This window comes from Ascaphus truei, unplaced genomic scaffold, assembly GCF_040206685.1.
Source record: "Ascaphus truei isolate aAscTru1 unplaced genomic scaffold, aAscTru1.hap1 HAP1_SCAFFOLD_642, whole genome shotgun sequence".
Classification (NCBI taxonomy): Eukaryota; Metazoa; Chordata; class Amphibia; order Anura; family Ascaphidae; genus Ascaphus; species Ascaphus truei.
The window spans coordinates 146,853-173,325 of record NW_027456975.1 but is presented as its reverse complement, the minus strand read 5'-3'; the positions used below and the strand labels follow the sequence as shown (position 1 = coordinate 173,325).

Sequence of the window (26,473 nt, the reverse complement as noted above, 5' to 3'; positions counted from 1 at the left end):
CTCTCCACCTCCCCCCTCCCCCTTCACCTCCCCCCCTCCCCTCCTTCACTTCCCCCCATCCCCCCCTTCACCTCCCCCTTCCCTCCCTTCCCCCCCTTCACCTCCCCTCCTTCACCTCCCCCCTTTCCCCCTTTCACCTACCCCCCCTTCACCTCCCCCCTTCACCTCCCCCTCCTCCCCCCTTCACCTCCCCCTCCTCCCCCCCTTCACCTCCCCCCTCCCCCCCTTCACCTCCCCCCCTTCACCTCCAATCCATCCCCTTCACCTCCCTCCCCCCTTCACCTACCCTCCCTCCCCCCTTCACATCCCCTCTCACCACTTCACCTCCCCTCCCTCCCCCCTTCACCTTCCCTCTCTCACCCCTTCACCTCCCCTCCCTCACCCCTTCACCTCCCCTCCCTCACACCTTCACCTCCCCTCCCTCCCGTCTTCACCTCCCCTCCCTCCCATCTTCACCTCCCCTCCCTCACACCTTCACCTCCCCTCCCTCCCGTCTTCACCTCCCCTTCCACCCACCCTTCACCTCCCCACCCTCCTATCCTTCACCTCCCCTCCCTCCCACACTTCACCTCCCCTCACCTCCCTCCCACCCTTCACCTCCCCTCCCTCCCACCCTTCACCTCCCCTCCCTCCCACCCTTCACCTCCCCTCCCTCCCTCACACCTTCACCTCCCCCCTTCACCTCCCCCTCCTCCCCCCTTCACCTCCCCCCTCACCCCCTTCACCTCCCCCCCTTCACCTCCAATCCCTCCCCCTCCCCTTCACCTCCCTCCCCCCTTCACCTACCCTCCCTCCCCCCTTCACATCCCCTCTCACCACTTCACCTCCCATCCCTCACTCCTTCACCTCCCCTCCCTCACACCTTCACCTCCCCTCCCTCCCGCCTTCACCTCCCCTCCCACCCACCCTTCACCTCCCCTCCCACCCACCCTTCACCTCCCCACCCTCCTATCCTTCACCTCCCCTCCCCTCCCTCCCACACTTCACCTCCCCTCACCTCCCTCCCACCCTTCACCTCCCCTCCCTCCCACCCTTCACCTCCCCTCCCTCCCACCCTTCACCTCCCTCCCTCCCACCCTTCACCTCCCCTCCCTCCCTCACACCTTCACCTCCCCTCCCTCCCCCCTTTACCTCCCCTCCCACCCACCCTTCACCTCCCCTCCCACCCACCCTTCACCTCCCCTCCCACCCACCCTTCACCTCCCCTCCCACCCACCCTTCACCTCCCCTCCCTCCCATCCTTCACCTCCCCTCCCCTCCCTCCCACCCTTCACCTCCCCTCCCTCCCACCCTTCACCTCCCCTCCCTCCCACCCTTCACCTCCCCTCCCTCCCACCCTTCACCTCCCCTCCCTCCCACCCTTCACCTCCCCTCCCTCCCTCACACCTTCACCTCCCCTCGCTCCCCCTTTACCTCCCCTCCCACCCACCCTTCACCTCCCCTCCCACCCACCCTTCACCTCCCCTCCCACCCACCCTTCACCTCCCCTCCCTCCCATCCTTCACCTCCCCTCCCCTCCCTCCCACACTTCCCCTCCCCTCCCTCCCACCCTTCACCTCCCCTCCCACCCTTCACCTCCCCTCCCTCCCACCCTTCACCTCCCCTCCCTCCCACCCTTCACCTCCCCTCCGTCCCCCCCTTCACCCCCCCTTCCTCCCCCCCTTCGCCTATCCACCGGCCCACCCGCCTCAGCCTTTCGACCGCACACCCACCTCAGCCTTTCGACCGCCCACCCGCCTCGGCCTTTCGACGGCCCACCTGCCTCGGCCTTTCGACGGCCCACCCGCCTCGGCCTTTCGACCCACCAACCCACCTCTGCCTTTCGACCCGCCCGCACTCCCGCCGCCTCTGCCTTTCACCCACCGCCTCACAGCCGCCGCATGCACCTGCTGCTTCCCGCTCCTGTGTACGGACATCACTGACCAGCCGCCGCCCGCACTCACAACACACCCACCGCCTCACACCCTAGCAGGACCCCCACTCACAGCCAGCACTCACAACCCACGCGCCACCCGTACTCAACGCCTCAACCCTCATCTCCGCCATCTTTTCCTTGCGATGACGTGTCGCCATGACAACAATGACGTCACACCAATGCGACGTAGCTGTAGATGAGAAGCAGGCGAAGGTAAGAGGCCCCGCTCCCACCAAACTCCCTGTCGGGCACCGGCAACTATATTTCTTACCAAAAAAAGCACTATACAGTATATAAAATATTTATTTTCAATTGAGGTTATATTGCACATTTGGTCGTACTTTTTGAAGTCTCTCTATTTATATGACAAACATAATAAGATGTTTATCACGTTATTAAATTATATGATTTCTGTGTACTGAAGGTACAGATAAGAACCGGTCCATTTCAAGTTATTAAACATAGGGAGATGGGATGAAAGAATTTATGTTTTTATTCTTTGCTCCCAATATATCTGGTTTATAATAAGGAGCGAAAAAAGGGGGTAAAATGGAGTAGATGGAGTTAACAATTCTAGTATCAAAATAATTTCCGCTTTGGGCACCCCTGCTTCTCGAGATATTTACCTCGGAAGGGGGTGCTCGTAGCAGCTCTGGCTGGGCTAGTTGGGGTTATCAAAATGGCAGCTTATATGTCCCGTGGGCCAATAGGAAGCCGGGACGTCATCCCCTTCTGATGTAAATATCCTGGGAAGCAGGGGATCCCAGGTGCTTCAATTAACCCGGTTCAGCTCAGGAGACCCCTGCTTCAAACCAATTAAACAAACACAAAGTGTCACCAGTTCTGCTGCTCGAAGAATAAAATGTGTCTTTAAGGAATGATATTTTCTATAGATTTACTAGAATATTCTCTGACGTGGTTTCTCTATTGCGATACATATTGTTATTTTGATAAACGTATTAATGTCTGTAACAGGGGACTTATCCCTGTTCACAAATGTGCCTCTAATCCAGCAGTGTGGTGGTTAACTGCTAGTAGCAAATTAACTAACACCACCTGCCTGATTAGATGGCTTACAAAAGCCTGTCTGATTGAGACAGGAGGAGGACTCCTTAGCTCTGAAAGAGCTGACCTTGAAGAGACAGAGCAGTGTTCTTGAGCCTGACCAAGAGAACACACCTCTCTGGAGCTGACCGGTCTTGAGCTCTGCCCAGCATAGCTGATTTCTACTAAACTACTAAACCTGAAGCTGACGCACCCTGAGTGAAGGGAGCTGAACCAGGAGGTGAGAAGATTTTCCTCCAAGGAACAGATAAGACTTTTATTCTTAAAAGACTGCTTATATCTGCTTATTTCATGCTATATATTTTGGGGCTGCGAGACATGCTTTACTAAGGGAAATGTGAATTGATTGCATAGTGTTTCACTAGAAATACTCCCAAGTGATTAGAAGCTTTGTTCCCCCCCCCCCTGTGTTTGGATGGATTTCCTAATGAAAAGGAAAAGGCACAATAAAGCCTTTTTATAATTTCACCTTATAAACGTCTCCAAATTGTGTACCTCGGGGAACGTCCGTCTACAATGTCGTTGAAGTTTTTTGTTATCGCCCAACCTTACCCAGGCCCCAGTCAGTATAAATTGATCAATAACCACAGAATGATGCTGACCAGCATTAGCACTTTAAACCCAGTTGCCATGCTGCGACAGCATAAAACACTATGTACAGTATGTGTATATATATATATATATATATATATATATATATATATATATATATATATATATATATATATATATATATAGTGTGTGTGTGTGTTAAACTATACAAGGTGTTATAATTATAACACATAAGAAGGGGAGAGTGGCAGCCAATGTCCCCTAACTGTTTCCCTCTCTGCTTCTGCTCCGTCTATATATACACTGTACCTTTCATATTCCCACCCAAACTCCCTAGCCACGCCCACCCTCTGGCCTGCCCAATCACAGCACTCTGCCCACCTCCCTAGCAGCTGCTCCTCAGCCAATCGCCTGAAACCTGTCCCACATCTGCCTGGTATCACAATGCTCACTTTCCCGTCAAAACGGAAACCAAATCAAAACCCTGAAGTGAACGAGGGGCCCCAGCAGTTCCGTGCCTCCCTAGAGTCCCATGCCCGCCCAGTCCCGTATTTCCCCAAAGTCCTGTGCCAGCACCAGTCCAGTGCCCCCCCCACCACGTGCTCCCCCAAAGTCCAATCCCTCTCACAGTCCTGTGCCCCCCCCAATCCAATCCCTCCCCACAGTCCCGTGCCCCCCACAGTGTCTGTCTGAACGCCGGTGGCTATTTGATCGTGGTGAAACGGCCATGACAAAATGTCCCATTCCGCAGCTACAATAAGTGAGACTAGGCAGCTTTAGCATAATGAGGAACACACATTTTATTAGAACCAACAGCATGGACATATAAATAACTTTAAATAAAACTAAAATGGGGATTATATAAATAACCTGCTTTTAAAAAGTTATAACTTATCCTTTTAAAATGCTTATTTTATACATAATAAAGTAATGTCACTTTTCAATATAATTTAGTGTAACACAGATTCTAAGCCCTCGCTCAGGCAAACCCCAGATATTAAGCAAGTTTGCACTTATATGTGAGCTTGTTATCCCTCAACATGAGAGAGATGTCTCTCCCCTGTGTGTGTCCTCTTGTGTTTCCTCAGGTGGGATAAGACACTAAAGCCCTTCCCACATTCCCCACATACATGCGGTCTCTCCCCTGTGTGTGTCCTCTTGTGTCTCCTCAGGCTGGATAACTCACTAAATCCCTTCCCACATTCCCCACATACATGCGGTCTTTCCCCTGTGTGTGTCCTCTTGTGTGTGTTCAGGCTGGATAAGACACTAAATCCCTTCCCACATTCCCCACATACATACGGTCTCTCCCCTGTGTGTGTCCTCTTGTGTGTGTTCAGGTTGGATAAGTTAATAAATCCCTTCCCACATTCCCCACATACATGCGGTCTTTCCCCTGTGTGTGTCCTCTTGTGTGTGTTCAGGCTGGATAAGACACTAAATCCCTTCCCACATTCCCCACATACATACGGTCTCTCCCCTGTGTGTGTCCTCTTGTGTAGGTTCAGGTGGGATAACCGACTAAATCCCTTCCCACATTCCCCACATACATGCGGTCTCTCCCCTGTGTGTGTCCTCTTGTGTAGGTTCAGGCTGGATAAGACACTAAATCCCTTCCCACATTCCCCACATATATACGGTCTCTCCCCTGTGTGTGTCCTCTTGTGTAGGTTCAGGTGGGATAACTGACTAAATCCCTTCTCACATTCCCCACATACATGCAGTCTCTCCCCTGTGTGTGTCCTCTTGTGTCTGATCATGTGGGATAAGACACTAAATCCCTTCCCACATTCCCCACATAAATGTGGTCTCTCCCCTGTGTGTGTCCTCTTGTGTACGTTCAGGTTGGATAAGACACTAAATCCCTTCCCACATTCCCCACATACATGCGGTCTCTCCCCTGTGTGTGTCCTCTTGTGTGTGTTCAGGCTGGATAACTGACTAAATCCCTTCCCACATTCCCCACATACGTGCGGTCTCTCCCCTGTGTGTGTCCTCTTGTGTAGTTTCAGGCTGGATAAGACACTAAATCCCTTCCCACATTCCCCACATACATACAGTCTCTCCCCTGTGTGTATTCTCTTGTGTGTGTTCAGGTTGGATAAGTTAATAAATCCCTTCCCACATTCCCCACATACATGCGGTCTTTCCCCTGTGTGTGTCCTCTTGTGTGTGTTCAGGCTGGATAAGACACTAAATCCCTTCCCACATTCCCCACATACATACGGTCTCTCCCCTGTGTGTGTCCTCTTGTGTAGGTTCAGGTGGGATAACTGACTAAATCCCTTCTCACATTCCCCACATACATGCGGTCTCTCCCCTGTGTGTGTCCTCTTGTGTCTGATCATGTGGGATAAGACACTAAATCCCTTCCCACATTCCCCACATAAATGTGGTCTCTCCCCTGTGTGTGTCCTCTTGTGTCGGTTCAGGCTGGATAAGACACTAAATCCCTTCCCACATTCCCCACATACATACAGTCTCTCCCCTGTGTGTATTCTCTTGTGTGTGTTCAGGTTGGATAAGTTAATAAATCCCTTCCCACATTCCCCACATACATACGGTCTCTCCCCTGTGTGTGTCCTCTTGTGTAGGTTCAGGTGGGATAACCGACTAAATCCCTTCCCACATTCCCCACATACATGCGGTCTCTCCCCTGTGTGTGTCCTCTTGTGTAGGTTCAGGCTGGATAAGACACTAAATCCCTTCCCACATTCCCCACATATATACGGTCTCTCCCCTGTGTGTGTCCTCTTGTGTAGTTTCAGGCTGGATAAGACACTAAATCCCTTCCCACATTCCCCACATACATACGGTCTCTCCCCTCTGTGAGTCCTCTTGTGTAGGTTCAGGGTGAATAAGACACTAAATCCCTTCCCACATTCCCCACATACATACGGTCTCTCCCCCGTGTGTGTCCTCTTGTGTAGGTTCAGGCTGGATAAGACACTAAATCCCTTCCCACATTCCCCACATACATACGGTCTCTCCCCTGTGTGTGTCCTCTTGTGTCTGATCAGGTTGGATAAGACACTAAATCCCTTCCCACATTCCCCACATACATGCGGTCTCTCCCCCGTGTGTGTCCTCTTGTGTAGGTTCAGGGTGAATAAGACACTAAATCCCTTCCCACATTCCCCACATACATACGGTCTCTCCCCCGTGTGTGTCCTCTTGTGTGTGTTCAGGCTGGATAAGACACTAAATCCCTTCCCACATTCCCCACATATATACGGTCTCTCCCCTGTGTGTGTCCTCTTGTGTAGGTTCAGGTGGGATAACTGACTAAATCCCTTCTCACATTCCCCACATACATGCGGTCTCTCCCCTGTGTGTGTCCTCTTGTGTAGGTTCAGGTGGGATAACTGACTAAATCCCTTCTCACATTCCCCACATACATGCGGTCTCTCCCCTGTGTGTGTCCTCTTGTGGCTGATCATGTGGGATAAGACACTAAATCCCTTCCCACATTCCCCACATAAATGTGGTCTCTCCCCTGTGTGTGTCCTCTTGTGTCGGTTCAGGCTGGATAAGACACTAAATCCCTTCCCACATTCCCCACATACATACGGTCTCTCCCCTGTGTGTGTCCTCTTGTGTGTGTTCAGGTTGGATAATTTACTAAATCCCTTCCCACATTCCCCACATACATGCGGTCTCTCCCCTGTGTGTGTCCTCTTGTAGTCTAATAACAAAGTCTGACTCTTCCCACTTTCTCCAAGCTCTTTTACTTTGGCACCTTCTAATATATTTCCTTTTGAATGAGAAGCAGTTACATTGTTTATAAATAGCGATGACTGGTTGAAAGTTGCATTTTCTGACACAGTTATTGGAATGCTGCTTTCTAATCGATTCTCTAATCTGGAAGATTCTTCTGTCCTCATCTTTTCCATGTACACATTTGGGTGTTTGAACTTCAGATGTCTGAGGAGGTAATCCTGACTGCTAAAAGCAACCTTGCAGTGTTGGCATGGGTGGGGTATTTGTGCTGGTCTTTGTACTAGACGAGAGACAAAAAAAAATCCCTGTTACACAAACTGTCTTACAAAGGGTCATGAAGGAGACGTAAATAGGTATATCACAAACAGTTTAGGATGAAAGTAAACTGTAAAAGTACATTGCAAAGCCCAACATGTGCAGCATTAGGGCCGGGAGAGTAGATGTACATTGCAAAGCCCAACATGTGCAGCATTAGGGCCGGGAGAGTAGATGTACATTGCAAAGCCCAACATGTGCAGCATTAGGGCCGGGAGAGTAGATGTACATTGCAAAGCACAACATGTGCAGCATTAGGGCCGGGAGAGTAGATGTACATTGCAAAGCCCAACATGTGCAGCATTAGGGCCGGGAGAGTAGATGTACATTGCAAAGCCCAACATGTGCAGCATTAGGGCCGGGAGAGTAGATGTACATTGCAAAGCACATGTGCAGCATTAGGGCCGGGAGATTAGATGTACATTGCAAAGCACATGTGCAGCATTAGGGCTGGGAGAGTAGATGTACATTGCAAAGCCCAACATGTGCAGCATTAGGGCCGGGAGAGTAGATGTACATTGCAAAGCCCAACATGTGCAGCATTAGGGCTGGGAGAGTAGATGTACATTGCAAAGCACATGTGCAGAATTAGGGCCGGGAGAGTATATGTACATTGCAAAGCACATGTGCAGCATTAGGGCCGGGAGAGTAGATGTACATTGCAAAGCCCAACATGTGCAGCATTAGGGCCGGCAGAGTAGATGTAGTGGATCATACATTTAAAGTGGATCATAATATTAAAAGATTTAAAAGGAAGTGTCACTAGATGCAAAACACCATTTAAAGTGGCACAAATCCTTAGACAGATAGTAAGTCGATAGTTTCAGATGTGAAGGCATCATTAAAAATTGCTTGTACAATGAATAGAATACGTGTCTCAGTAGGTGCTCAGATATCAGTCACCGGGTGTTCCCGTTACCGTTCCATGCACCAGGTCTCTAATAGTTATAGGATGACCCACCTTTCTGTTAAATCTCCATTGTTAAAGCAGAAAACAAATACCTAATTATTGTATTTGACATCACAGATGTTATTCAGACTTAATTAGCTATACTAATATTATCCAGTGAGTTCCAGAACTGTGTTAGTTATTTAATAATTGTTGATGGTTTTTTTTTAAGGAAACAAGGAGTCTATACTTCTGCTACTGTTTGCTCATTTGCATATCATTTCACAGAATCCCTTGCTGCAGTGGAAGTGCTGGGTGATAATGGTGAAAGGCGGGGTTGCAGACCTGTCAAAGACATGTGAACAAGCATACAGTAATATTTCCATTTGTTATATGCTTTACTGTGGAGGGTTTTTGTCACTTTTTTTACCCATCATACTTTACTAAGTGTGGTGAAACATACGTACGTAAAGTTATGGTGGGTACGTGTTTATTATAATGCAATGTTTGTATGGAGGAGAATCAGTAGCAGAAGTGTAAGTGTAAGCATGTGTGTGTTTGTACACACACACACGTATACGATGGTGTTGGGGGCAACGAAAAATTGTGGAATGTAATTTGCTCCCTTTAAGGTGACGCCCCAGCACCCAGAAAAAGGTCTTCATCACATGGTACATCCACCAACTCTCTTCATGTCCTTAGCGGTTAGCCACTGAGATAATGAAGGGCAGTTATAAATGTATTTTAATATTGTTGATGTATTTTTGTGTTACTGGGTTACCATTTATTGCCAATGTGGATATGTGTGCCCCCCATTGAGAGGACCTAGTTATCCACAGAGATAATCAATGGTTTCATGTGTAAAATGTATTTTGAATGTTCTTTTTTGTTTTGTTTTAAATGTGTAATTTTTTTATGTTAATGTCTAAAACCACATTTGTGGTCAGCTAGTCATGGAAACCGATAACTAGTTATTAAACTGTGGACTACTAAGGGGTTAATATTTTCTTTAATGTATTATAATAGCAATGTTATCATCTCTTTCAGGTTGGTTTAGCTTATCTGGCCTATGTATACAGTAAAATGACCAGTATATTGCCCAGTATACCATAGGAAAGACAGGGCTAACGTCAGCCTGGAGCAGGTGATAAAATATTTGCGGTATTTCTGGCGTTCTTCGCATTCTGATAAATATCAGAACTTGATGTGTTTCCCTAAACATGAGGTATAATGCCTGGCTTTTATTGGATCCGATGCTTTTAACGGGTCCTGTAAAAGGTGCTTTATTTTTGGCGGTGCAACACACTGATGTATTGCACAATAAAAAGAAGGCACTTTTTGGGGGGGTGTTAATACAGCATTTTAGGTTACCGCAGCTTGATGTATCCGGCCCTTTGACTCAAGTCAGGTTTAGTGATTTTAAGTTCTAGTTGACCAATAATGGTAAATGCAGATCTATCAATATTTGCAATTTAATATCAGTAAAAAGACAATAGAGATGTAAAAAAACACATAACACACATATTCCTGATTACCTAGTGCTGGCGCGTTACTTTTCCACAGCGTACCCCACTTGATACCAAGCTCTTTCCCATATTCATCTCCATACCAGACAAGGAGCTGTGTGTGGGGGGGGAGGTCTGTGCAGGTTCTGTAATAGATTTTCCTGTGGTACTGGAACGCCACAAGGTTCTGTTCTTCCTCGTTTCTCGCACAATTTACAAACCTAAAATTGGGACAGTTAGTGAGGGTTCAAAGTAATGTTGATTTTATAAAGGAAGAGCAGAAAAAAAAGATACAAGTTGTTAATAATGTGACGACTTTTCTTTCTTCTCTAGTTTTTGAAACAGAAGTTAATGGAGACCAATGTATATTCAACGGCTCACTTGTATGTACCCACATGGGAATCACAAGCCACTGACTACTTTCTCATTCCTTAAAAAAAGCAAAAAAACACTGCTGTAATAAAAAGTCCCCGACAAGATGACACAAGGGCTACAAGGGTGAGTTCTCTTCCAGTGGAACTAAATAGAAAGTGAGGTTGATGTAACAAGGTGTTATACAGTCGCAGGAATGTGTTCCATTAGCAACCTGAGCTTATAACATGCCCTGGACTGATATGGAAACTGGACTATAGAAAAAGCATTGAGCCAAAGTCTAATGAGGTAACAGTGTTGGTTTGAGCTTGAATAAGAAAAAATAAAACTGAAGAAGTTGAACCAGTTCCTGTAAGAGAAGTCTAACATTATGCTCAAGTGCAGGGTCATGAACATATATGACCAAATACAAATTCAGAAATGCAGCTTAAAGCTTAAAAGGAATAAGTATGAAAAGGTCTCATGCAAGTATACCCCTGAGGAAGGCAGGCATAACCTTGATGTCTCTGATAAAGGGATGGAGGGCATCAAAGTATTAAAGCAGGAGAATAAAATGGTAAAAGTGCACATGAAGTCTTACTTCCATCCTTTTTCATAGTGTCTCCTCACCTCTGCCTGAACATTGTTTGAACAGGCCGTGTAAGGCTACATACAGGTAGCAATGGTGCTGAACAAGGCAGTGAGGAGAAGACAGGAGTGAGGGGAGATCACATGCTCATTGCCATTTACTTTGGTGGCTGTTAAAGTGCAATTGGGGCTATGGCACTCTAGTGAATGTAGTGTTTGTTAAATAGAAGAGGCAAAGTGGATAAGGAAAAATAGCCACTTGCAAATCAGTACCTGGGAGGCAAATAAAGGGTGTGGGACGAAGGGGGACACAGAACACAAACAGCAATGTGAACACAGTAACCATGTGAGACGGGTAACTCATCTCTTGTTGGGGTATTGGGGAAATAAGTTGCCAAGCTGTTTAATTAATAAATGAAATACTGTTTTTCAGTAGGTTCGGGACGTTTGGCTAGGATTTAGTAGGACAATAAGTGATGGTAATGGGCACTTAGCGTAATAGTCTGGGGAATATAGATTTGGCATTAGCTGCCCAGTAAAGTAGTGTACAGTAGGTGACAGCAACTAAAGTTATCCATAAAGTCAACAGCTGCCTCTGGTTAAATAGAGCTTAGAAATATGTGACCGTGCTTTCCAAAGACGGGTAAAGACGTGTGGAGTGAGAGAAAAAGGATTGCTTAGGATAGCTAGCAAGGAGAAAAACCCATTTAGCAAACATAAAAACGTAACATTTCAATAAAAAACAAAAATGATTATAATACCCTCATTAGTCAAAGCAACTATTGCGTGTATCCGATGTTCCTGGAGAAATACAGAACATGATTGTTTCACAAAACACAAATAAGTAAAGCAGTTATTTTAACCCTTTGAGTGATTGCGGGGTCACGTGACCACTCCCTCACTGATGACAGAATGGACAGAGACACGCTCCCTACTATCCCACGTAGCGATAGATCCCGTCCTGCTCTGCACAGGAGCACAGAATGACATCTCCCCTAGGAATACCAGCAGGATTATTATGACGTAGCTATTACATCATGTGAAACAAAAAATGATCGAGTGGACTACCGCTTGCTATGAAAAGAAGTGGGGAACTCATCAGATGAGGTTAAAAAAACTTTTTAATGAAAACTACATAAAATGACAAAACTCCTCCTGTCTATTATAACAGCCCTTAAACACGACTACCCGACGTACGTTTCCTGTGAACTTCGGGAACACTTTAGCAATTAGATACACACCCTGTTACAATTACCATACTCCCTAGAGCTTAAATAGTCTCAAAGTGACAGCAGTATTTACTAATACCAAATCACATCAACTACATTATGGTCACAGATCGGTCACATTTTTGTGGATTGATGGTATATAGAGTATACTAAGTTACATGCCCTACTTAACAATACCTTAGGTGGGCTAAAATAATGGTAGCAATTTTTGAGGTTGCTATCTGTACTGTTTAAACCTCTTAATAGTGCACCTACAGTACTTAAAAGATAATAATGCTGTATTAACCTTCAGCTAGCCAATTTATGGTATTATCGCTGTTGAGGAGGTCAATTACACTGGTGACGTTGCAGAGAAAGGTATGCCACAACTTTATTGTACTTACATCAGAATCCCGCAATTAGCTTCTCCACAGGGGATTTTTAAGCACATTGTAAATAATTATACACAGTTACGACGACAAATTTTTGTAATAAACATTATTGTTTTTGTATTTTCAGTGGTACATAAGAGAACCAATATATATAATAGCGTTCTCTATGTGAGAATAATATTCTCGGAGGTCATTTATATCTCTTAAATAACAAATGTACTTAGAGTGCAACTATAGGGATTTTTTAGTGAGAACTCTTTTCTTACTATTAGTGTACAAATGTCTATAGGTTTGTCCCTTTGCACCAGAGTTTAAACTTATATTTATGAGTTTTGACACGTGGGATAGAGAAGTCAATCTACATGTTCAGTTGAGTTCTCTCCTGGACTAGGCCAGAGCGTTCACCCTTAGGCCCGACTCACTGTAGCTTGTGGCTGCAATAGTGAGAGCCCATAGTCAGGGACCTTTCCCCTGTAGCTACTATAGTAAGGTACAGAACCGGTGAGACGCCACGCGGTGACTGCGGCCGGAGGTCTGGGACCAGACCAGCTATGTGGTAAAGACGGTAAGGTTATATTATCCGCGCCGTAATTCACCCAACGCGGAGGCGGACGCCATAGCGGTCGACAATGTTTGATCAGACGGATCCTCTTTGTTATTCTGCAATACCAGGGTGCTGGAGCCCCGTGCAGGTACCTAACCACGTGCATGTGATGATAGAGAGGATTTGGCCCGGGATTAAAGGGGTTACACCCCCATTTGGCCACCCTCTACTCTCATCAGGGAAGCAAGGGGTTAACTGGACTGAGGTCCAGTAATGTGTTTTGCCTTGCTTCAATACCCAAATGTTTATTCCCCTGTGTAAATGTATCGTGTTATACCAGTGACTGCACCACACAAACACTGGAATCCATCCGGGAGGGCAAGGGTTAATAGTTGAATAGTGATTGTAGCCCTTTGTTTAAGTTACCGTCAAAGATGCCCGCCTACTAAGGAATGCGATCAAATGTTTAGGAAGCTGGAGTGGTTGGTGAGTGTTAAAACTCACACTTACAAACCAGAGCATCCTGCAAGAATTAACATAGCACCAGTGACCAAAAGGTAACTGCCCTAATTGTTTATGCTGGGGGCAGGAACCAAGGAACTGAGTGTTTTTTAAGTGTGATACTTCACACTTACAATGGAAGCCAAAATCTGCTTCAAAGAGATTTATTGATGGGGGCCAGGGGTTCGGTTACCCAAGGAGAGATCCGAATGAATTACCTTATTAAATATAAGAATATTATGAGATGTCCTCGGCTGAACATGCTAAAAATTACATATGTGTATTCGTGGGACCGAGCCGCAAATAATGAATACAGATACCTTATGTTTAGCCGGTCCTAAGAGACAGATATTAATATCTCTCTTAATGTTAGTATTACACTGTAATATTTAGTCTCATTGGGAGCGTCATGCGTGACGGAATGTATTAATATGGCTCGCGTGCCAGTAAGTAACACTGAACTGAAGTTATGAGGTTATTTAGATAGGAAAAGCAGTTTTTAAACGTCCTTGGGTGGGAGGAGTTTTACTTTGAGGAAAACTGTCAACCTCACCACTGATTTATGAGAGGGGCTGGGTTTAGGTTGTGTTCAATGGGAAACAATTGTATAAGAACCAGGCTCAGCCTATGGCTATGGTTTTTCATGTCTTTCGTGTCTTGATGATTGTGAAGTTTGCTGTATGAACTACCAGTCCAGATGTGACTGTTTCATCATTCCATCTTAAGTGAGTGTCCATATTTTGTCTGTTATTTGTATATCTCGTGTGTTCACCTTTATCAAGGAATAAATGATATTTTATCATATCTAAGCCTCGTCCAGTTCAACCCAGTATATATTCTTTTTCTGTATTATTAATAGCCTGTCACAAAGCTCCCAAGACAGTGCACTAACACTCCATGGGTTAGCGCTATCTCCAACACTTTGGGTGGGCCTTGACATTGGGAAAGGGACATCAAGGGCTTGGTGCCTGGCACCCAATGTTCTCTGGGGACTCTCACTATTGTTATCAGGTTGGGGTCTATTTTACTGTGTGGTACAGGGTACCAATATTATTTGTGTTCAGTAAAAGGTTGTTAGCATATATATATTTGTGTGCGTGTCTCATTATTATTGTTCCTGTAAGGGTACATCCCTCAAAGTCAGGATCCCTTGCAGGTAGAGGCGCGGTCATTGTAAGAATCAGATACTCCCAGTGGCAGAGGTTCAGGCCCTCTGTGAGCCACAGGTAACGCACCACGCACACCATATTCGCCATATCTTCCATAGGGTGGGGGAAAGTACGCTACACGTGTAAGGTTTCCCCACAGATACGAGTTTATTACAACAGTAAAAGACAGGGGTGCCCAATGCTACATCAAATTGACAAAACATACTGTATATGGCAATAAGTATACAGTTTAAATACTTCAATAAAAATAGTAATTAGTTATTTAGTTAAACACTGGTTTAGTTAAAAGTTATTTAACTAAATAACCAAGTAATTACTATTTTTATTGAAGTTTTTAAACTTTATACTTATTACCATATATGTTTTGTCAATTTGATGTAGCATTGGGCACCCCTGTCTTTTGTTGTATACATTTGCCACGCTCAGTAGCACTCATTTTGGCATAAATATATATTCATGATGGGATGGGTGTAGGTGTTTGAGCTAGCTGGGAATGTGTGTGTTTATTAAAACAATGTTTTAATGTTGTATACTGTATGTATTACTGTCTATACAGTCAGCCCTGGCATCTATATAGGCGCCGGGATGTCTGCATAGACATCCGAGTTCAAAGAAGAGAAAGGATGTGCAGCGGTGCCAAAACCGTTTGGTGAGCAGGGGAGGGCGAAGTACCAAGCCCGGAGAACAAATAGCACCCCGCTGGGGCACCTTTTGGTCTGGCAGACCTGGTGGAGCCTGCCCAGCGGGTGGCAATGGGTTGTCTGGGGGAAGATTCTGCTGGTAAGCGCGTTTCTCATTGGCCGATTCATATTTCCCGCTCGCCGGGCATTTCGAGCTGGCTTGGCACGCCCCCTCCTTTGACGTCAGCAGCCAGGCGAGCCCCCATTCTAATTGGCTGGTGGGAGGAATCCCCACGCTCTGATTGGTCGCCACTCCGTCTTCCATGCTAGAGATAGCTCAGCGGAGTGTATGTAAGGAGTCGGCCCGATCAGAGAACCAAACCATCTAGTGGCTCGAGTCGGTGATGCAAAGGCGGATTTTCAAAGTTGCTCTGTTGCGAATAGCAGAGCAACCGGCTTCATTTTTGGAGCCAAGAAAGTCTGCCTATTCCATATTTTAGCGCCATGACGGGAAATGTCTGAATTTAAAATAACTGTGATGAAATCAGTTATAAAAACATAATAGATTGCTATGTGAGTGTAATAGTTCCCTTTTCAAATAGATGTCGCCTTAGTAAATTATTAAAATAAGTTTTGGCACTGCCTTGTCATCTCATAATAACCTGTCCCCCACTCCTATAGGCAGTGGTTGACAAATCACCAAAAAATCTACTCACCACACAAAAAAATCTACTCGCCACCTAGTACCAAACGTGTGCATGGGCCAATATTTACTCGCCCGGGGGTTAAATCCACTCGCCCGGGGCGAGCAAATGTATAGATTTGTCGAACACTGCCTATAGGCGTTATTTTTTCTCCCACCGCTACACGTTAGGTCAGCGTACGTTTTTCCCCGTCACGCCAAGCACAGAGAGGATAAAACAGAAAGAATATAGCGGCCACACGGGAGATACCGTTCAGCTCGAAGGGTTTACAAATCGTTCATCCCTCATTATTACGTCACACTTTCATACTGGATATCGCCGTCCTGTATTATAAAAACTGAAATATGGCAACCCTAAGTACAGAGTAAAAGTAGAGTATCAGGTCAGATGCAGGGACAGTACTGAAATGTGAAGTACAAACAGGGGCAAGTGCCAATGTGAGTAACACAAAGATGCTGAATAAACAGGAGAGGGATCGGGTGCAGGAAAAGTACTTAAGCCCACATTGCAATCACAGAGACAGCTGACAGGGATGGCAGCTTTTACATGGACCTGGGCAGCATCCTAACAAAGATATAATGCTTCTGACCTGCAGCTACTTTAAAGAGTCATTGAAGCAGCAGTAATAATTACTAGTTAAAATATAGTGATAACAGCAGCTTCATTCCCAAGTAAAGCCCCCCAAGCACTGAGGAAAGCGTGTGGAGTATTAAACCATAACAAAGATGCAGTGCAGCTGTTTTCAATGTAAGCAAGTGGATAATTAGAGGTGCCCTGGATTAAAATGAAAGGAGAGTTACTGTACCACACACAACAAAGACAGGCGTCATTCAGCATTTCAAATATGTACATATGGACACGTTAACTCCCTTTCAAGTCAAAGGAAGTTAACAGCAGACCAGGTGTGATAACCTGTGGCAGCACTTCATGAATGTGCCCTATATATTCTGTAAGGTAGGCAGCAAGTAATAATCCCATGTCATTCTTTTCCCATGCGTTGTTTAGTAACGTGCCGTGCTTGATAGCGCTGCTTTATAAGAAAAAAAGTGACCACATTAAAAAACATCTACAAAGGGTGTCAGGGATGATTTAAATAATATATATAAAAATACTTTACCTCATCCAGTTAGAACTCTTTTCTTCCCTTGCATCAATATACTCATAATCATTTTTACCTTTAGTGATCTGTTTTCATTAAAAAAAAAGTTATATTAGTACACTCACAAGTGAATAATTTTTGATGTAAAGGCTTGATGACACTTTAGTAACTGTTACCCAACACTAAATACTGTGAGGTCAGAAACTGAATGATTTACTGTATGATGAACATGGCAGAAACTAGTATGTAGATTAATTCCATATTTCAAATATTACACGATATAAGATTGAACTACCAACCAGCCAAGAGTAGCCACTATTAGCTCCTTCCTCCTCATCCGTTATGATCCCCTCATAAGGTCCAAAATATACACCCTTCTGAAGGATTGCAGCCTCATTCCACACACCAAGCCCAGCACGTGGAATGCTAGAACGCCTGATGCTCATCCCAGGAGGCAGAGCATGATCTCTTCACATTTCCCATTTCAACGGCAGAGTCCTGGATGAAGACTGGAGATCCATGCACTGCACATTCGTTGATGAAAAACTCCTGACATTCCTCACAAACTAGACGGAGTATGAGAAGCAGATGGAAAGATAAGACTCATGCAGCAACATCAATACTTAAAGGTTCTTCCAATGTTACATAGCCATGCAGTTCTATTCGTCACTTTAAAGCAGCAATCCCACCCAAATGGTGAATTGTTTATATCACATAATTGGAACGTGTTATTTTCAGCTCCGGGGACCCCCTGATTACCAGGATACATGCAGTGTTCAGTGCTGGTGCACCCTCATGTAAAAACCAACATGGCTGCCGGTGTCCACCAATAGGAAGCTGCAACCAATGATATTGCACATTCCTACAGGTCATATTAAATTCCCAGTGGGAGCTTTAACCACCAGCACAGAAAACTGAACATATGTTTGCCAGACAAAATAGTATTCTGTGCACATAAAACAATACAAAATTTTGTTATAAAATAGGACTTTCTCTGCACAATTTTTCTTTAATTCCCTTGTCCAGCCATTGCACCTGTTCAAAAACGCACATTAAGAAACAGATGCCCTCTTTGCCTCTCACTGCCACACCTTCCCTGTCCCTCACACCACCAATGTCCTCGCCTATCCCCTTAACACACCACTCCCCACATCACCGCACTTTGGCCCTTTGAGCACCAGAGAGGTTAGCAAAGCAATTTTACAATGTTACTGACCCCTCTGGCGCTCAAGGGGTAAAGTCCCCTGCACATTATTTTCCTCCCAACTACATGTTACATTCCTTCTCTCTAGACCCCCCACATTATACCCCTAACACGCGATGGGTTTCACCACCACTTTGGAATTGCTGCTCTGCATCTAAAGTCCCACAAAATTGATACACAGCACACTGCTGCTGCAGCTCCTCCTTCTCACCTGGCCACTCTGCTGTCTTCAGTGTCACTGGGGGTAGAGCTGCAGGAGCAGCACGTCCCGTGCATAAACTGAAATGCAATGCCAAACACGGCACAAGGAAGTAGCAATTTCATAGTGATTGTGAGTCCTGGTCTCCAGCAAGATGGCTGACAGTGACCCGCCACCAGCAGGCAGGAAATTGCACTTGCTAGTGGGCCGTATATGTATTTGTGGGTGTATATATAGGAGTGCAGTATAGTGAATTCTTTTAGGAGGCACATCCATTTTGTGTTCTCCTTCCCCCCTTTTTTCTGATTCACTTTTCAGTTCACAGTTTGCACCCACATTTTTGATTACCATAATTATTCACTTATTACTTTTTTCAATTGGTGTGATCACTCCCTAACCCTCGCGTTTCCTCTGTATATATACACACAGTATATATTTCCATAGTTTCCCCTGGTCCCATGCCAAGCCACCCCTCTTTTGGGCTCATCTCATGACAGGGATAACCTACTGTATCCGTATTCAGTGCACTCCCACGTGTACAGTTTGAAATAATAACCAATGACTGGCACAAAGTGTTATCTAATGACAAATGTCTTATTTGCAAAGCCTTTATATGTTACATTTAGACACAGGTACACTGAGTGCATTTAAAATGTGATATAATGTATTAGTGATTGAAAATCTCTACATGCTCAAAACACTACAACATACATGCATTTTGATATAACATTTCAGCATTAGCCCAGTTTGAATGTGATGAGCTCTGAATGTTGGTAACATTTGAAACAGATTGATACAATAAGGAGTGAAACATACATAAATAGTCATCGTCTTCTAGTTCGTTCATTTCTGTATACATTTTTCTCTCTTTCTTTTGCAAACCGTATGTCCTGTTACATTGTGTGTCCGTGTCCTCATTCCTGGAACCTTGATGCTGAGAAACTAGAAAGAATAGAGGAGTCAGTAATTATTTATGTTTCCCTGTGGTATTGTTAGTAGAGATGTGCCAAATTTTCCTCCAAATTCAAATCCGCCTCAAATTTATAAATTAATTTTAGCGGGGAAAATCCATGGATCAGTATCAAAAGTACAAATTCAACATCATAGAAGTAATCTTAATGCTGATTCGGATATCTGCAAATCCAAATTCTCAAGTACCATGCTGTATATCCACGGAAACTACCCTCCAAACATGTGGGGAGACATCTATGTTCAAAAAGGAGCACACCTTGGAGATATGCAAAGTATATTTAAAGGACTCACACCCCACACCCTTAGAAGATTGCTACAAGGTCTATACTGACAAGCCAGGTCCTAAGGGAATCTGTGAGGAGGAATACTGTCAGGCCCAACAGGATCAGAACCCACAACCTCTGTTATTACAGGGTGGCATCTTCTAGCAGTGAGCTAAACCAGCAGCTGAGAAACTATACGGTCGCAGTATACTTTTGAGCTTGACTGCCACTTAGTATGACATCACCAGTAGCGACTTCAGTGAAACTAAGTGGCAGTCGAGCGCAAAAGTATAAAAATTATGCTGCGGCAGTGGCGCTTCTCAACTGCTGCGTTCGATCACTAAGGCCTCGTTCAGGGTGCCAGCTGCAGGACTCGGAGGCTAGTGCTGCAGTTTGCTGGGCGATCTGTGTTTATCCCCCAGCAGACTTTGCAGCGTTGGGGAGGGGGCGGGGTTACACACAGCAGGGTAAGTATCCAATGATAAACTAGAAAAAGATATACCCTATAACTCAGCGCAAAAAAAAAAAAATATATATAAAGTGTAAATACAATATGTGAATAATAAGCTTAATGCTAAGTGAAAGCTGCCACGGGGTCTCTGCCAAACAAATTCCTCACAAACTCATTACAAACAATTATACAAAAAATGCAATGACCCGGCGCTTCAGGCTACAACAATACCCCAGTCCAATGATTAGTCCATATAGATATGGAAAGTTCTTTTCAATATTCCAGCTGATGGAGCGATGGTGATCCAATTGCTGGCTGCTGGTTCCGAACTCCTCCTAGTATGTAATGGACAAAAAGGAAAAGACCATTGCGCAGCCACTAGAATCCATGAATAACTCCACAACAGATTAAAGTAATGAACTTACAGACTTGCTGTGTTGTTGTTCCTGTGAGACAATCTGTGCTTTTAACCTCTTCTCTTCCAGATATCACGAATCCCACGTGTTGTATGTCTATCCTCCAGGTTTTCTGTCTGTTCACAGCATTACCACTTGGTCATAGTTCCCATGTGTTCCCAGAAAGGAAATAACATGAAAGATGATGGTGCAGATTGATAAAAATTTATTACAATAAAAATAAAAAAACAGCCAAGGGCATACTCACATAAACCAGGCTGTATAAAAACAGCTGACAACGTGCTGTCCGCAGCTTGATACAATCAGGTAGGCAGGCTTCTGGGAGGATGGCGCTATTGTTGTTTGGAAACCCTGAAGTGGCGTCTAACTCTCAGTAGTTACTCTGAGAGTTTCGCCCCCTCTATTTGCTATAGCTTCCTCTATCTCAGCTTGAGGTGGCCAGCACTGCAGAATGTGCTCTGCTCACCTCTCTGGGTAACTGCCGTCAGCCCGCGCTAAGCCTCGTGATGTCACACTCTGGCGTCTCTCCTGATCTCTATGCTCCTGCTTCTGAAGACCGTGTCAGTTCTAGCTCCTCCCTCTCCATACGCGTTTCGTGAAGCAATGTGGTCACTTCATCAGTGGATGAGGGGGGAGTTGCTACCTACTGATATATATACCCTGGAAGGTGATGAATACTAATTGCAAATTAATTGCAAATTAATTGATTAAAAGCGAATAAACTGATTAAAATTGCACACATCTACTTACATGATAAGAGCCACTAGGGAATCATCCCTGGGATTAAGTGGCAATGCACCAAGCTCATAGACATAACATTTCTTACCATTCCACATAAAAAATAATAATAATGAAAACAATTATTGCATGATTGATCATTACATACAGCAGTGGGGGGTCACTTCAATCTATCAAAAAGGAGGCCAGATCGAAGTCTATATTTAAACCATGCGGTGACAAGGTTTTGAGGGTATAAATCCAGAAGGTCTCCCTTCTGGATAAATGGGTCAGCCTGTCACCTCCTCTCCAATTGGCCTTTGGGCACTCTATGCCCCTACATGTCAATCCCTCTGGGTTTTGCTTGTGTTTGCTTTTAAAGTGATTTGACACACTATGAGTTTCCAACCCCCTTTTTATGTTGTATACATGCTCTGCCAGTCTACTGTACGTTGGAGTTTCCTCCCTGTTCTCCCCACGTACTGCAACCCGCATGGGCACTCTAATAAGTATACGCAGTACATACTCTTACAGTTTATAAAAGTGTTTACATCATAACTTTTACCTGTTACATTTGATTGAAATTTACTGCCTTTAACACTGAAAGAACAACCTATGCATTTGTTGCATGTAAAGAAACCTTTCAGGTTAGATAACCACATGGTGCTACTTATTTTAGGCCCACTAAGGGGACAACTAGGTGATAGTTTACTTTTCAAGTTGTCAGCACGTTTATAAACAATTTGTGGGTGTTCTGGCAGGGATGTATTCAATATTGGGTCTCTAAGGAGGATCCCCCAATGCTTATTTATAATTTTCTTTATTTCTGGGGCCATACTATTGAATTTGGTGATAAAGGGAATAAATTCTCCTTGAACAGTGGACGTCTTATTACTGTTATTAGGGTTGATAAGACTAGACCTATCTATATCTTTAACTGCACAGATAGCTTTATTAACCCTTTCCCTGCTGTAGTCTCGCTCAAGAAATTTTTCTCTAAGGGAGTTCAATTGGTTTTTGCAAACATCCTTCAGTGAGCAGTTTCTTTTTATTCTTAGGGCTTGTCCCTGCGGGATATTTTGTATCCATTTTGGATGGTGGTGGCTGGAAGCCAAAAGATACGTATTAGCATCCACCTCCTTATGGTATGTTTTTGTTTGTATCTGATTGTTTTCTACATACAGGGTTAAGTCTAAGAAATTGATACTTATACTACTGCAGGTAAATGTGAATTTTATATTAAAAGGATTATTATTCAAATATACTTTAAACAGTTCTAGAAACTGCTCACAGAAGGATGTTTGCACAAACCAATTGAACTCCCTTAGAGAAAAATTTCTTGAGCGAGACTACAGCAGGGAAAGGGTTAATAAAGCTATCTGTGCAGTTAAAGATATAGATAGGTCTAGTCTTATCAACCCTAATAACAGTAATAAGACGTCCACTGTTCAAGGAGAATGTATTCCCTTTATCACCAAATTCAATAGTATGGCCCCAGAAATAAAGAAAATTATAAATAAGCATTGGGGGATCCTCCTTAGAGACCCAATATTGAATACATTCCTGCCAGAACACCCACAAATTGTTTATAAACGTGCTGACAACTTGAAAAGTAAACTATCACCTAGTTGTCCCCTTAGTGGGCCTAAAATAAGTAGCACCATGTGGTTATCTAACCTGAAAGGTTTCTTTACATGCAACAAATGCATAGGTTGTTCTTTCAGTGTTAAAGGCAGTAAATTTCAATCAAATGTAACAGGTAAAAGTTATGATGTAAACACTTTTATAAACTGTAAGAGTATGTACTGCGTATACTTATTAGAGTGCCCATGCGGGTTGCAGTACGTGGGGAGAACAGGGAGGAAACTCCAACGTACAGTAGACTGGCAGAGCATGTATACAACATAAAAAGGGGGTTGGAAACTCATAGTGTGTCAAATCACTTTAAAAGCAAACACAAGCAAAACCCAGAGGGATTGACATGTAGGGGCATAGAGTGCCCAAAGGCCAATTGGAGAGGAGGTGACAGGCTGACCCATTTATCCAGAAGGGAGACCTTCTGGATTTATACCCTCAAAACCTTGTCACCGCATGGTTTAAATATAGACTTCGATCTGGCCTCCTTTTTGATAGATTGAAGTGACCCCCCACTGCTGTATGTAATGATCAATCATGCAATAATTGTTTTCATTATTATTATTTTTTATGTGGAATGGTAAGAAATGTTATGTCTATGAGCTTGGTGCATTGCCACTTAATCCCAGGGATGATTCCCTAGTGGCTCTTATCATGTAAGTAGATGTGTGCAATTTTAATCAGTTTATTTGCTTTTAATCAATTAATTTGCAATTAATTTGCAATTAGTATTCATCACCTTCCAGGGTATATTTATCAGTAGGTAGCAACTCCCCCCTCATCCACTGATGAAGTGACCACATTGCGTCACGAAACGCGTACTATGGAGAGGGAGGAGCTAGAACTTACACGGTCTTCAGAAGCAGAAGCATAGAGATCAGGAGAGACGCCAGAGTGTGACATCACGAGGCTTAGCGCGGGCTGACGGCAGTTACCCAGAGAGGTGAGCAGAGCACATTCTGCAGTGCTGGCCACCTCAAGCTGAGATAGAGGAAGCTATAGCAAATAGAGGGGGCGAATCTCGCAGAGTAACTACTGAGAGTTAGACGCCACTTCAGGGTTTGCAAACAACAATAGCGCCATCCTGCCAGAAGCCTGCCTACCTGATTGTATCAAGCTGCGGACGGCACGTTGTCAGCTGTTTTTATACAGCCTGGTTTATGTGAGTAAGCCCTTGGCTGTTTTTTATTTTTATTGTAATAAATTTTTATCAATCTGCACCATCATCTTTCATGTTATTTCCTTTCTGGGAACACATGGGAACTATGACCAAGTGGTAATGCTGTGAACAGACAGAAAACCTGGAGGATAGACATACAACACGTGGGATTCGTGATATCTGGAAGAGAAGAGGTTAAAAGCACAGATTGTCTCAAAGGAACAACAACACAGCAAGTCTGTAAGTTCATTACTTTAATCTGTTGTGGAGTTATTCATGGATTCTAGTGGCTGCGCAATGGTCTTTTCCTTTTTGTCCATTACATACTAGGAGGAGTTCGGAACCAGCAGCCAGCAATTGGATCACCATCGCTCCATCAGCTGGAATATTGAAAAGAACTTTCCATATCTATATGGACTAATCATTGGACTGGGGTATTGTTGTAGCCTGAAGCGCCGGGTCATTGCATTTTTTGTATAAAGGGTAAGTATCCAAGTTGCAGTCATGAAATCATTCTGAAGAATGATTTCATTGGCTGCCTAGGTCCCAGTGACGCTGCTGCAGCTCCAAAAAACGAAATTTTCGTTTATTGAAACTGTAGTCAGCTTCAACTCCTGGCTTCAGAGACAGGGCGGTTGCTACCCTGACAACCAGTATTCAAATTGAATACTTTGTTTCTTACGGCAGCACGCACGGCAGCATGCCCTCCCTCCGAAGCCAGCACCCTGAACGAGGCCTAATACAACTGTGAAACAAAATTAAAAACAACAGAAAATAGATGCGCTTAGTGTAGTTAACTCTAGACAAAAAACCATTAACCAGAGACAGAAACTGTCTACCGGAGTGCCTATGCAATAATGATTGGTTCTCTTCACCATTTCTGATTGACCCTAACAATGAACTAAAACATAAATAAAATCTAATGAAACATATACAGAGAACCACTGATAGAAATAGGAACAAATAAATGGTATTTAAAGGCCCAGCACAGTGTCTAGTCATTGACAATGCTGAATTGCAGAGAACAAAGTCAATAACTATATGGTATCTGTTGCCAGTTACACCGATTGAGCTGTTTGACCTCCCCCACTTCCACCCCCCCCCCCCCCCACCCGGTACACAGTGACGCACTTCCAGATGTGTCACTTCCTGGATACACTTCCTGGATACACAATAGAAGCGAGGCCAGCCCACATGAGCACACGGTGTGAGGGATGCCTGCTGACGGAATCCCCAGAGGTTGCTTTCACCACCACCGCTAACATGGGCTCCATCTGACTTCCAGTGATTGGGCTGGACAGAGAGGAGCAATTCCAGGAGTTATTACAAGTGGGAGGGATATCTCCTCCCTTACCAGGCGAATCTCTTTTCTTTTAAATTGTGAGTGTTTTTTGTGAACTCACCGTGTCATGATTTATTTAACAAAAATAAAGCCAAAATGGAGAAGCCATGTGCGGAAAACGAAATACACCCTTACTGCTTCCATAGGAATTAAGATGCTGAGTAGCAGACAGGTGCTGCTAATCAAATGACCTTGATTAATTGATCATCAGCAAGTGTGACCACCTCTATAAAAGCCAAAGTTTTTGCAGTTTGCTGGTCTGGAGCATTCAGGTGTATGTTAACACAATGCCAAGCAGGAAAGACATCAGCAATAATCTTAGAGAAGCAATTGTTGCTGCTCATCAATTTGGGAAAGGTTATTAGGCCATTTCCAAACAATTTAAAGTCCATCATTCTACAGTGAGAAAGATTATTCAAAAGTGGAAAACATTCAAGCCAATTGCCAATTTCCCAGGAGTGGACATCCCAGCAAATTCATCCCAAGGTCAGACCGTGCAATGCTCAGAGAAATTGCAAAAACCCCAAGAGTTACAGCTCAGACTCTACAGGCCTCAGTTAGCATGTTAAATGTTAAAGTTCATGACAGTACATGAGACGGAACCTCTCTGTGAAGGGAGGAATTAAGCAGGAACCGCTGGACAAAAATAGAAGGCTGGACTGTGGACAGGACAAAGCCCCACAGGGGTGAAACGCGTTAGAGTGTAGCAGGGGGTTCATCCCGTTTTTTGTTATGACTTAATAAATAAATTTTTTGTACCAGCACAGTCCAGCCTTCTATTTTTGTCCAGCGGTGCCTGCTTAATTCCTCCCTTCACAGAGAGGTTCCGTCTCAGATCATATGTATAGCAGAGCACGCCTACCCGGACGGAGCCACGAGACAACAAACAGTGAGTTTCTACACATGCTTCTATGGAGCTGCCCCAGGTGAACTGACCATATATGCAGGTCATTTAAGGGGTCCAGTGTCGGTTGAGAG

General features: G+C 44.4%; 1 protein-coding gene across 1 annotated transcript; it reads right to left on the bottom strand.

The window, feature by feature from the left end:
• Positions 1 to 4,391: 4,391 nt before the first annotated feature.
• Positions 4,392 to 17,613, bottom strand: LOC142485838 (uncharacterized). The gene is made up of 5 exons (XM_075584552.1): positions 17,437 to 17,613; positions 17,156 to 17,223; positions 9,992 to 10,182; positions 5,692 to 7,532; positions 4,392 to 5,601 (listed from the first exon to the last, which is right to left on the bottom strand). The coding sequence occupies exons 1-5, from the start codon at positions 17,581 to 17,583 to the stop codon at positions 4,561 to 4,563; spliced, it is 3,288 nt and encodes a 1,095-aa protein (XP_075440667.1). The 5' UTR covers positions 17,584 to 17,613; the 3' UTR covers positions 4,392 to 4,560.
• Positions 17,614 to 26,473: the final 8,860 nt, after the last annotated feature.

Bases quoted from the DNA above. Each gene is read 5' to 3' on its own strand.
- LOC142485838 (XM_075584552.1), bottom strand. From the start codon at position 17,583: ATGAGCATCAGGCGTTCTAGCATTCCACGTGCTGGGCTTGGTGTGTGG. The intron at 17,224-17,436 runs GTTGGTAGTTCA...TAATGAAAACAG, and splicing joins ATAGTGGCTACTCTTGGCTG to ATCACTAAAGGTAAAAATGA. The intron at 5,602-5,691 runs CACACAGGGGAA...AGAATACACACA, and splicing joins TGAACACACACAAGAGGACA to GGGGAGAGACTGTATGTATG.